Source organism: Prionailurus viverrinus, chromosome A3 (genome assembly GCF_022837055.1).
Source record: "Prionailurus viverrinus isolate Anna chromosome A3, UM_Priviv_1.0, whole genome shotgun sequence".
Lineage (NCBI taxonomy): Eukaryota > Metazoa > Chordata > Mammalia > Carnivora > Felidae > Prionailurus > Prionailurus viverrinus.
Window position 1 is genome coordinate 62,889,665 of NC_062563.1, and position 12,533 is coordinate 62,902,197.

General features: G+C 43.8%; 2 protein-coding genes across 3 annotated transcripts in view; one reads left to right on the forward strand and one right to left on the reverse strand.

The window, feature by feature from the left end:
* Window positions 1-12,533, forward strand: part of LMAN2L (lectin, mannose binding 2 like) — a 92,993-nt gene that overhangs the window by 59,066 nt on the left and 21,394 nt on the right. The window lies entirely within an intron of this gene.
* The window catches only part of FER1L5 (fer-1 like family member 5), a 60,097-nt gene that overhangs the window by 15,618 nt on the left and 31,946 nt on the right, over window positions 1-12,533 (reverse strand). The window contains exons 21-24 of the mRNA XM_047851821.1: window positions 3,005-3,129; window positions 2,059-2,159; window positions 1,240-1,417; window positions 1,008-1,163 (exon numbers count right to left, since the gene is read on the reverse strand). Of these exons, the coding sequence (XP_047707777.1) occupies window positions 1,008-1,163; window positions 1,240-1,417; window positions 2,059-2,159; window positions 3,005-3,129 (560 nt within the window). The remainder of the gene's footprint in view (window positions 1-1,007; window positions 1,164-1,239; window positions 1,418-2,058; window positions 2,160-3,004; window positions 3,130-12,533) is intronic.

A 12,533-nucleotide genomic window follows, 5' to 3' on the forward strand; every position in this document is an offset into this window, starting at 1 on the left:
CGGAGGCAGGTCAACCCCACAGGGGTACACGTTCCCCAGGGGGCAGGGGCCCAGGTGAGGGACGGACACACACCTGCTCCTTCACCCTGAACCCTGGGAGCAGGGGCCTTCCACTGAGTGGGGTGCTGGGGCTAAAAGTGAATGATGCAGGGTTCCTGCCTTCCAGAGGGAGAGGGCAAGCATCATTTTCACTAGGCCTATTTAACAGAGGAGCAGATTGAGACCTGGACATGGTCAAGGGTTGGTCTGGGGTCACACAAGCCAGTGAGTGGTAGAGCCAGGAGTCAAGTCTCAGTGGTTCTTGTAGGATGAGGGACTCAGGTGGGCATGGGAGGGCCCTTCCACAATGGTAGAAAGGGCACAGGGCAGGCAGGTTTGGGGGTGGGGAAGCCGAGAGTAGCCTGACTGTTGAGAGTATGTAGCCCTAAGGAGGTTATGGCAGTGAGAAGGGGCTGGGGCCCAGCCAGGGCAGTTGAGCCTTCTCCAGAAGGCAATGGGGAGCCAAGGACATCAAGAGCGAGGGAGAGCTCCCCACCTGCTTCCCGGGTGGGGTGAGGTGGAGAAGGCTGGGAGTAGTGGCTGTCATCAGGGCAGGGGTGCTGGTCAGCCAGCCTTATGTATGGCCTGCATCTGATATGATGGGCTGGTGCCCAAGCCATATAAACATTAAATATTTTGGAAAGCACCCAATCGTGGTTCTGGGGAGAGATAAGGGACTGGACCAAGTGTAGTGTAAGGATGAGGGAAGACATGAATTTGAGGAACATTTATGAGGGATGTGGACTTGGCATTAACCACATGATGGTGGTCATTGTCCCCTGCCTTTCTCTGGAGACTCTTTAAACCCCACTTTATCTGGTAGAGGGTCCAGGAGAGACGAAGTGGGCATGCCCTCAGGGAAACTCATGGGGGCTGCCTCAAGAGTTCAGGGCTTCTCTCTTGGGGTGTTTCTGGGCCCTTTCCTCCCTCGAGGAACAGGGTGGCCTGAGGATTCCCAGCTTCCCCACCTGCAAGAAGAGGGTCTGTGTCTTCCCACAGAACCTGCCAGAGTGCAGAACCCCTGTCGGGGAGAACAGGATGCTATGGGCAGGCACCTGTGCATAGGCCACTCGCTGCCCCTTGGACATCAGCCAGATCATCACATCTGGGAGGCTCACCTGGGGCTGCCGAGACGGGATGGTGTCACGCCTGCGGCAGGCTTCAAGTCCCACCTCCCCCAGCAGCATGTCCAGTGCCTACCTCAGGGAGCATGGCATTGAGGCGGTACAGCCAGTTCTCCACAGTGGCCACCATGTTCCTGGGCTTGGCTTCCTTGGCCTTTTGAGCCAGTTCCTGCAGGAGGAGGCTGCGGAGCTGCCACCTCTTCTTGTCCAGCTCGGTGGCTCTGTGCTGATGGGTCATGCAGGGCAGAGGGTGCCTGTGGCCAGGACCGGGAAAGAGGGGGCTGGGCCTCTCTCCATCTTACCTTCTGCCATGCCTTAGGCCAAGGTACCCTTCTTAGACTTGAGATCCTTTCCTGTCCTGTGATGGCCTGGCCCACCGGTTCTCATGAGAACCCCCTCCCACAGGCCTGTGCTCAGGCAGCCCCTTGTGGAGGTGGGTGAGAGCCCAGCAACAAGGGTCAACCAAGCCCTGGGGGGGTAGGGGTGGAGATCCAAGTGGGGTGTGGGGCTGGGGCTGGGAGAGGCCTTACGATGCATCTTCCAGAACAGGCAGAGCCCTGTGGAGGGCACTGTGGACAGGAGCAGCAGCAGGGAAAAAGCTGCTTGCCAAGATGACAGGGAGAGGTCTGGGTTGGTAGAAGCATCAGGTGTGTGTATAGGGACAGCCAGATAAGGCTGGGTGGGGAGGCCAAGGCCAGTTTCCAGAGGGCCTGAATGGGGGAGGAGAAGCAGCAATGTCCTGTGGACTTTGACCCTGAGAGAGATTTGAGCAGAGCCCCTTTCTTGAGGAGTTAGGAGCTGGGTGATGTTCTGTAGGGTGCTGGTCTGAACCCCCACCCCATGTGAACCTGACCTGGCTCAGCCCCAGCCCCAGGGCAGTGCACTCCTTCCCTACTTGCAGTCCTCCACCAGTTCTCTCAGCAGCTTCTTCCACTGGGGGAGCAGAGCGGGGTCCCTCGGATTCCGTATGGACTTCAGGGTGTCCAGATTGGCTTTCTGTCCAGCAGGAGACAGGAAATGAGCATGGGGGCTCATCCGGGAGGGGTTACAGGGCCGACTGGCCTGAGATGTTTTCAGTCAGGACTTGGGGGCCTTTGGGATAACCTGAGGATATCCGTCCAAAGCTGTCACATGCCCTTGCAAGGCTGGGATCCTCACGCACCCTCTCCATGACCCAATAGAATAAGTGGCAGGAAGTGGAAGGATAGGGCAGGACTGTAAGGGGTATAGTCTTGACCCAGAGCTTCCCTTCTGTAGGTGCAAGAAAGTCTTATCTAAGGTGGCTCTCCTGCCTAAAACTGTTCAGTGACTTCCCTCCTTAACAGATGCATAACACTTTTTGTGATCTGACCCCTTCCAGTTTCTCTGGCCTTATTTCCACATCACCTCCTTGTCCCCACCACCCCTGAACTTCGTGTCACATGGCTTTGCACATTGTTCCCTTCTCTGCACCCCCACCACGCCACCAGCAAACTCCTCATTCTTCAAGACTCTCCTCAAATGTCACCTCCATTTCAAACACTTCCTCTGATTATCCTGTCTTTGTCTCCCCTCCCCCACCCCTAATCTCTGTGCCCCCACAGCTCTGGGTACTGTATCTCCAGCCCTAGCTCCTCTGTATAGTAGCTATTTGCATGTCTGACTTCCCGGTGGTGGGGCTGGGCGCTATGTTTATTCAGCTTCGGGTCTTCAGTATCTAGCACAGTGCCGGACACTTCCATCTTCATTGGTGCGGAGTGTGTGAGCAAGGAGAGTGACCGGCTCCCTAGGACTGTGATTTAGTTTCCAAAGCCTCCCATCCATGGCCCGGCCCTACCCCTGCACCCTCTTGCACCACTCACCAGGCGGTCCCGAATGAAGTGAAGGAGGTTGAGGCAGTTCATGCGGGAGCTGACGTCCTCCCAGTAGGAGGTCACGGCCACCACCGGCTTGGTGTTGTACCAGGGCACATAATGGTAGATGTTTCCTGAGACACAGACATGTGGTGGGGGTGGGGAGGCGGGGGAGGTGTCTGAGGGACTGTGGGAAGTCCCCTTTTACTGCGCCCCCTCAGAGGACCTTCCCTGAGCTACTCCATTCCTCAAGAATGCCTGCCATCTGTTAACAATCCTAATTGGACCCCTCCCTCCAGAGGGTGGGCTGGTGGCCAGTTGAGAACGTATGCACTATGATGAACATGTCTGGCCTTACCAAGTATTCATTGTGCTCAGGGTGTCATGTCGCCTTTCAAAAGTCCCCATTTTATATGTGGGAAAATCTAGGCATGGCCAGGTGATCATAATTCAGGTGTCTAGCTCCAAAGCCCCATGCCCTTAACCTCAGGCGAGATGCCAAGGCAGGTGGCATGACTTGAGGTAGGGTCTCCCTTCTGGGTGGGCTGCAAGGCAGAGGGCAGACCCAGGGTTTGGCTGGAGTGGGCAGACATCTAACATAAAGGGCCTGCCAGTGCAGAGGTGTGGGGTCAGGAGAGCAAAGATGGATAAAAGCCAGTGATGGGTTTGGCAAACTGAGTTCTCTGGCCATGTTCCTTATTGAAATAGGTGGGGGGAATGCTAGATGGAACATAAATGCATTTAAAAATGTTTCTGAATTGTGTTGCTGACTTGATATAAGGAAAGAAGTCTACAGAAATCAAAATAAAGTAAGAGCAGAAAACCTGTGAGGCAAGCAAAAACAAGCTGACTTTTGCCCTCTAAGTTTCTGGAAATCTCGGAGAACTCTTTGGCAAGTGCCAGGGCAGGGGGCTCAGCAGAGAAAGCCTGGCACTGCCCACAATGGGCAGTCTAATAGGAGACCCCATGTGTTATGGGTTGAATTGTGTCCCCTATACAGATATGTTGAAGTCCTAACCCTACTACCTCAGAATGTGACTTTATTTGGAAATAGGGTCATTGCAACTGTCATTAGTCAAGATGAGGTCATCTGGAGTAGGCTGGAGCCTTAACACAATGTAGATGTTCCTATAAGAAGAAGAGAGGGGCACAGAGAGAGGACAGCCATGTGAAGACACAGGGACGGAGGAAGAACACCACGTGAAGACAGAGGGCAGAGGTGGAGTGGTGCGTCTACATGCCAAGGAGCACCAAAGATTGTAGGCAACCACCAGATGCTGGGAGAGAGGCTGGGAACAGATTCTCCCTCAGATCCATCGGAAGGATGCCTGGGGTGCTTGGCTGGCTGAGTTGGTAGAGCATGTTACTCTTGATCTCAGGGTTGTAGGTTTGAGCCCTGCGTCGGTCTCCATGCTGACAGTGCAGAGCCTGCTTGGGATTCTCTCTCTGCCCCTCCCCTGTTCACACTCTCTCTCAAAATAAATAAATAAACTTAAAAAAAAATCTCAAAAGGAAATTAAAAAACTAAATAAAAAAAACAAAGAACGACTTGATTTGGGATGTCTAGCCTTCAGAATGGAGAACAACTCTCCTGTTGTGCTAAGCCACCCAGTTTGTGGTGCTTTGTTAGGGCAGCCCTTACCAAACTAATCTGCCATGCAAAGCTGCCACTCCAAAACCTAAACCCTTAGTCAAGGAGAAATAACCCACCACACAGAAGACAACACTGAGGAATCTGGCTTATTTCCAGCATAGCTCCAGGTAGAGGGGGCAGGACATTTTCTCATTTGTAACATTTGTAACTTTAAGTGGAGCCTCACACAGGTTGTATTCTGCATTCATATCACCTGTGTGGGCTGGAGAAAATTTAAAGTGGTCTTTAGTTGGCAGTGCCCCAGGTAACTGGAGGAAGCAAAGGAATCCTCTCTGGAGTTGAAACTTTAAAGTCCCAAAGGTTTCCTACAGATAAAGTTCCAAGAAACAAGCAGCTCAGAACCAATATACACACTCTCTAGCCCTGCAGTTCCACCATTCTTTTTTTTTTTTTTAATGTTTATTTTTGAGAGAGAGAGAGACAGAGCGTAAGCAGGGAAGAGTCAGAGAGAGAGAGGGACACACAGAATCTGAAACAGGCTTCAGGCCCTGAGCTGTCAGCACAGAGCCCAAAGGGGGGCTCAAGCTCACGAACTGCAAGATCATGACCTGAGTCAACCTCGGGCGCTCAACCGACTGAGCCACCCACGCACCTCATAGCCTCGCAGTTCTGCTTCCAGGTATATACTCAACGGAAAGGGGTCACAACATTATCAAAAGATAGGGTGCAAAATGTTCATGGCAGCACTGTTCATAATAGTCCAAAACAGGAAACCACCAAAATCTCTCTCAGTAATGGAAGGAAAAAATAAATTATGGTATATTTGCACAAGGAATACTATACGGTATGAGAACAAGCCACAGCTACAGCCAGCATCATCTAGGTTTGTGAATGCATTTCACAAAATGGTGAGCAAAAGAAACCAGACACAAAAGACTGCATGCTATATGATTGTTTTTATAAACCTAACCACCAGACAAAATGGAGGTTAGGAGGGTGGTGCCTTTGGTGGGGCTGGGGGTAGAGAGGCTCAAGGAGCCTCTGGGATGTCAGGACTCTGTTTCATGGTCTGAATGTTGTTACGTGGGTGTGTTTGCTTTGTGATAATTCATTGAGTTGGATGCTTTGCTTTGTGTACTTTTCCGTAGCTATGTTATACTTGAATCAAAAGTTTTTTTGTTTATTTTTTTTGAGAGAGAGAGCTATTGCACGTGAGAGGGAGAGGGGCAGAGACAGCAGGAGAGAGAGAATCCTAAGCAGGCTGTTAGCATGGAGCCCCATGCAGGGCTCAATCCCATGAACTGTGAGATCATGACCTGAGCCGAAATCAAGAGTCCGACGCTTAACCAACTGAGCCACCCAGGCGCCCTTGAATCAAAAGTTTACTTAAGAACTTAAAGAATAGTAGAGGCAAAAAAGACAAAAATACATTAAAATAGAGTGTGTCAAATGGTAGAAAATACTATGGGGAAGAATAAAGTGGGGGCCAGGGATCAGGAGCTGCCAAAACATTTTAAATATATTGGTTACCTAAGGCCCTTCTAAGAAGATCTAGAAGTTATGCAGAATGCAGCTCACAGAGATGGCAAATATGGAAGAGAAATTTAAAAATATGAAGAACAGAATGACAAGTTCCACAGAGAATAGAGTCCGTTTGAGAAGGAGCTATAAGAGACAAGGAGAAGAAGTAGTTTTCAAAGTGAAAATATCTTATAATTTTCCAGAATTGTTGGCAGACCCTAGTTGCAGACTCTGGCACTGAATGAATCATTACAATGGTAAATGAGCAGAGGTCCAGGACTGGGGTTCTCAGATATGAATGTGCAGATACAAGATGGCAATTTTCTTCTTCTACTCTTGGATGGCATACAAAAGCAACAAGGAGGAGGAAAACAACTCCATTTTCAGCAAAACAAGGAGACAGATATAATCTGCAGACTCAAAATACACATAAGGACTGCCAAAAGCAACTATGATTGCCCTCAAAGCCGAAGCTGGAAGGGGTGAAGTGCAACAGAAGTCACCTGCGGGGAAGCGATGAGCCAGACAGACAGCTGGAAGCACAGCTGGATGGGAGCGGAGTGCAGAAAGCGCCAGCAAAAATACACTCCCAGAACAAACTCAGTGCTCAGAGGAGGAAATGTGAGCTGGCAAAATGCAGTCAAAAAGTAGAAGTAAAAACACAAACACCCTAGAAGGAAGACAACATAAAAAGAAGCCTAAGGGAGATTAGACCCTGCAGACAATCTGGTGAGAGGTATAGAAATAAGGATAGAAATAAAAGAGTGACCAAAATAAAATGTAAATAAAGAGTCAAAAAGGATCAAGGAGAAGATGATGGATACAGAAGAAAACCAAGGAAAACTGTTAAGTCCATAAATGAAGCGCCTGAAGTAGAAAACCTAAACAATGGGACAGAATATTTTAAAATATAACTAAAAAGGGGCACCTGGGTGGCTCAGTTGGTTAAATGTCCAACTCTTGATTTCGGCTCAGGTCATGATCTCACAGTTCTTGGGATCGAGCCCCGTGTCGGGTTCTGCACCGACAGAGTGGAGCCCACTTGGAATTTTCTCTCCTTCTCTCTCTGCCCTCCATACCCCCTCTCAAAACAAATAAATAAACATTAAAAAAACATATATATATATATATATATATATATATATATATATAAAGAAAACTCACATAGGAAGAGATAGTCTTTATTTTTATTTAAAAAATTTTTTTAAATGTTTATTTATTATTGAGAGACAGAGAGACACAGAGCATGAGCAGGGGAGGGGTAGAGAGAGGTAGAATCCAAAGCAGGCTCCAGGCTCTGAGCAATCAGCACAGAGTCTGCTTGAACTCACAAACTGTGAGATCATGACCTGAGCCAAAGTCGGTCTCCCAACCAACTGAGCCACCCAGGTGCCCCTAGAGATAGTCTTTTTAACAAATGGTGCTTGAAAAATTGCATTCATATACAAATTAATTCAAAATGGATCATACAGCTAAATATAAGAACCAAAAGTATAAAACTTTTAGAAGATAGGGAGAAAAATCTTCATAACCTTGGGTTAGGGAAAGGGATCTCAGATATGACACCATAAAAGAAAAAAATTGTACTTCCTCCAAATTAAAGATATTCACACTTCAAAGATACTGTTAAGAAAATGAAAAGATAAGCCAGATTATTTGAAAATCTTATACCTAATAAAAGACTTGTATCCAGCATATATAAAGAACTCTTATAACCCCATAATAAGAAGACACACAATCCAATTAAAAAACTGTAAAAAATATATATACCACTAAAGAAACTACTAACAGAATAAGATTCTAATCTTGTATCCATGAAAGAGTACATCATGTGCCAGGGAAAACTGACCCCAAAGGATCAACACTTCAACATATCCTGGTAAAGTTAGTAGACTTGCAAAATAAAGGATATTTGGGGAGCTGGACAAAAAGATCAAGAAATTTATGGGGAAAAATATCAGAAAAAGGGAAGGTATTGGTTATGAAACTTTTAAGAAACCACAAACTTCTAGAACAAAACATGAGAGAATTCTCCTTAATAAATCTGGAGTGGAGAAGACCTTTCTAATTATGACTCAAAAACCAGAAGCCATTAAAGAAGTAACCTGAGTACATAAAAAAAAAAAAAAAAAAAAAAAAAAGACTTCATGGGAAAAAAATCCCAAACACCATAGACAAAGATATGAGACAAATATGGGAGAAATACTTACAGGTCATATCATAAGGGCCTAACCTCCCTTATCTATGAAGGGTTCCTAGAAATCAATAAGAAAATAACTAATATCCTAATAGAATAAAAGAGAAAATAGATAAACAGGAAATTAATGAAAAACACAAATGACTTGTAAACATATGAAAAGATGCCCAACTTCATTTATAACAACAGAAAAAAAAAAAGAAAACTACACCAAAATGCCTCTTTTCACTTACCAGACTGATCAGGGTCTCATACATTGCTGGTGGGAATGTTGAATGGTACAACGTTTATGGAGGATTATCAGTCAGGGTACAGCCAGGAAAAGAAAAAGACCATGGCAGATATTGGAAATAGAAGGAATTTAATGTGTTGAAAGGGCCAAGAGATCAAGAAGGGGAAAGTAACCTTATTCTCATATTAATAACAGGAGGAAGAGACTTCTGTTTCTAGGGCTAGGGAACAAAATGGAGGCAGTGGTGTGACCAGAGACAGGTGCACAATATCACCTCATCATCGCGATAGCTGTGCAGGGCGCTGGAGTCACTAAGAAGGTGATGTCCAGCCAGTAGTGGGTGGCATGGCAGAGGAGCAGATGCCAGGCCAAGGCTGGAACCATGGAGGAGGGGCCAGCCAAAGGTGGGATCTTTGAAGGGATGTAGCTACTTCCAGAGATGTCTCCTGAATCAGGGGTGGGAGGGAGGGAGAGGGGGAGGCAGAAAGACAGAGTGAAGAGGTGAAGAGGTGTAACAGAACAACAGTGTCTTCTCTTTTTATCAGCTGGCATGGGACTCTGGGAAATGTAGTTTGCAGGTGTTCAGCTTTGAGATACAGAGTAGATCCAGGAAGGGCGAGAATGAAGTTTGATATAGAACAGAGCATGCAAAATCTCTCCTTGCTGGAGATGATGACAGCAAACGGGAAAATGCCCAGCACAAAGGGCAGTTTTGTAATATCTGCCAAGATGCAAATACACTTTGACCAATTTCACTTTGGGAAATTTATCCTACTGTTATACTGACTCATGTGACTTACCTGTGAATAAGATTATATCTTGACAGCATTACTTGTAGAAGATTGGAAAAGTCTGTCAAGAATTATGAAAAGAAAGCGCACGTGTGTGCCCATGCCCTCAAAGAATAAAATAAGGACAGCTATTTTTAGATATTACAGAGATAAATAGATAATAGTAAGAAACTATGGTAGAAAATAGTTTGGTGGTTCCTCAAAAAGTTAAACAGAATTACTATATGATCCAGTGCTTCCACTCCTAGGCATAAACCCTAAATAACTAAAAACAGGGACTCTGGTATGTGTATACTGATGTTCATAAGCAGCATTATTCACAACAGTTACTGTGGAAACAACAGCTAATAGCTATTAGCTATTAATAGCTAATAGCTAAAACAATTTAGCCAATAGCAAAAATGTGGAAACAACCCATGTGTCCATCAACAGATGAATGGATAAACAAAATGTGATATGTACATACCAAGGGATATTATTCAGCCGTAAAAAGCAATGCAGTTCTAACACATGTTATAACATGGATGAACCTTGAAAACAAATGCTAAGTGAAATAAGTCAAACACAAAGGACACATATTATTTGATTCCACATATGAGGTATAGGCAAATTTAGAGAAACAAAAAGTAGAAGAGAGGCTACCAGGAGCTGTGGTGAGGAGGACAAGGGGATTTATTGTCTAAAGGGTAGAGTTTCTGTTTGTGATGATGAAAGAGTTCTAGAAATAGAGGTGATAGTGACACAACATTGTGAATGTACTTAATTCCACTGAACTGTACATTTAAAGATGGTTAAAATGGTACATTTTATGTTATGTGTATTTTGTCAAAATAAAAAAAATTCTTTAAAGATACTATGAATAATTTTATGCTGAAAATTTTGAAAACTTACATGAAGGGAATTTATAAATTCCTAGATAAATTAAACCTACCAAATTGACTTAAAAAGAAATAGAAAAGCTGAATAATTAAAATAAATCTGTATTTAAATCAATCAATTAGAAAAAAACACCAGGCTTATATTTAGAGGTGAGTTCTATCAAACTTTCAAGAAACAGATAGTTACAGTCTTACCCAAATGCTCCTAGTGAGTAAAAAGAGGAAATGCTACTCAATTTCATGAGACTAGCATAACTTTGATATAAAAACCGAACAAAGGACACTACAAGAAAGAAAATTACAAGAAAGATCAATCTTATTCATATAGATGCAAGAATCCTAAACAAAATATTAGCAAACCAACTCTAGAATGAATAACAAAGGTGAAAATACAATTATACTATTATGATTGCATTTTATTTTATATATAACAGTTATATGTGACTATATAAAATATGTGAAGTAGTTATTAACTCAAGGTAGACGATGATAGATTAAAGATCAATATTGCAATCTCTTGACCAACTGCTACAAATAATCCAGAGATAAGCCAGAGAGGAGATAAGCCAGAGAGGAGATAGAGCATAATACTAAAAAAAAACCCAAAACTAAACAAATAAAAAACACTTGATTAGAACAAAAGAAGATAGGAAAATTCCAGCAGGCTTTTTGTAGAAATTGTCAAGCTGATGCTAAAGTTTACATGAAAATGGAAAGGAACCAGAATAGCCAGAAATTGCATTATTTTGTAAAAGAATAACAAAGTTGGGAGACTTACACAAACTGATTTCAAGACTTGCTTTAGAGCTATAGTAATCAAAACAGTGTGGTATCAGCATAAAGACAGATCAATGGAACAGAACAATGATTCTAGAAAGAGACCCACAACATATGGTTAATCAATTTTCAACAAAGGTGTCAGAGTAATTGTAAGTGGGAATTAATAGTTTTTTTTCCCAGCAAATGTTACTGAATTGGTTATCTTTATAGAAATAAGAACCTGACCTCACACCATATACAAAAATCAAGTCAGGTTAGATCATAAACCTAAATAAAGAAGCTAAAATTATAAAACACAGAATACTCATGATCTTGAGGTAGACAGTATTTCTTGGACCAAATAGTATATTACTTAAAAGAAAAGATAATCTCACTTTATTTATTTATTTATTTATTTATTTATGATCTCTACACCCAACCTGGGCCTTGAACTCATGAACCTGAGATCAAGGATTGCATGCTCTTCTGACTGAGCCAGCCAGGTGCCCCTCAAAATTAGAATTTATTTGCTTCACCAAAATTAGAAACTTTTTATCTTCAAAAGACACTGCTTGGAAATTGAAAAGTCAAGCCACAGAGTGGAAAGTATTGGCAAAACAGACCTGACGAAGGACTTGTATCCAAAATACAAAATAATTATTGGAATGCAATGTAAAAAGCCAAACAACCCAGTGAAAGACTGGCAAAAGATTTGAACAGTGCCTTCACTACAGAAATATAGGTGAGCATGAAAAGACACTCACTATTGCTACTGATTGGAGAAATGGAAATTAAAATTACCATTATGTACATCATACCCTCTAGAATGACTCAAATGTAAAAGGTCATCAGTATCAAAAGTTGGCAAGGATGGGGGGCAAGTAAAACTCTCAAACACTGCTGTGGGTATGTAAAATAATACAAACAGTTTGGAAGATTGTTATTCTCTTTAAAACCCAAATTCCAGGGGTACCTGGGCGGCTCAGATCATGATCTCACGGTTCGTGGGTTCGAGCCCCATATCGGGCTCTGTGCTGACAGGTTGCAGCCTGGAGCTTGCTTTGGATTCTGTGTCTCCCTCTTTCTCTCTGCCCCTCCCCTGCTCATGCTGTCTCTTTCTGTCTCTCAAAAATAAAATAAATGTAAAAAAAATTTTTTTAAAAAACACCCCAAATTCCATTTGTAGGTATGTAGCCAAGAGAAATGCAAGCACATGTTCATAGAGAGACTTGTATAGGACTGTTCATAGTGGCTTTATTCATAATACTCCAAAAGTTGAATCAATCTAAATGTCCACAAACAGGGGGATGGGGAAATAAACGGTCATTATGGAGTACCTATCAGAAATAAAAAGGAACAAAACACTTGTCTATGTGAATAGATGTAGGATGAATACTTATAATACTATGCTGAGCCAAAGAAGCCATAGAAAGAGAACTGTATATATGATTTCACATATATGAAGTTGTAGGAAAAGCAAAACAACTATATAGTGATAGCACAGCAGTGACTGCCCCCAGGGGTTGGGGAGATTGACTGAAAAGGGGCATATGGCAGCTTTCTGGA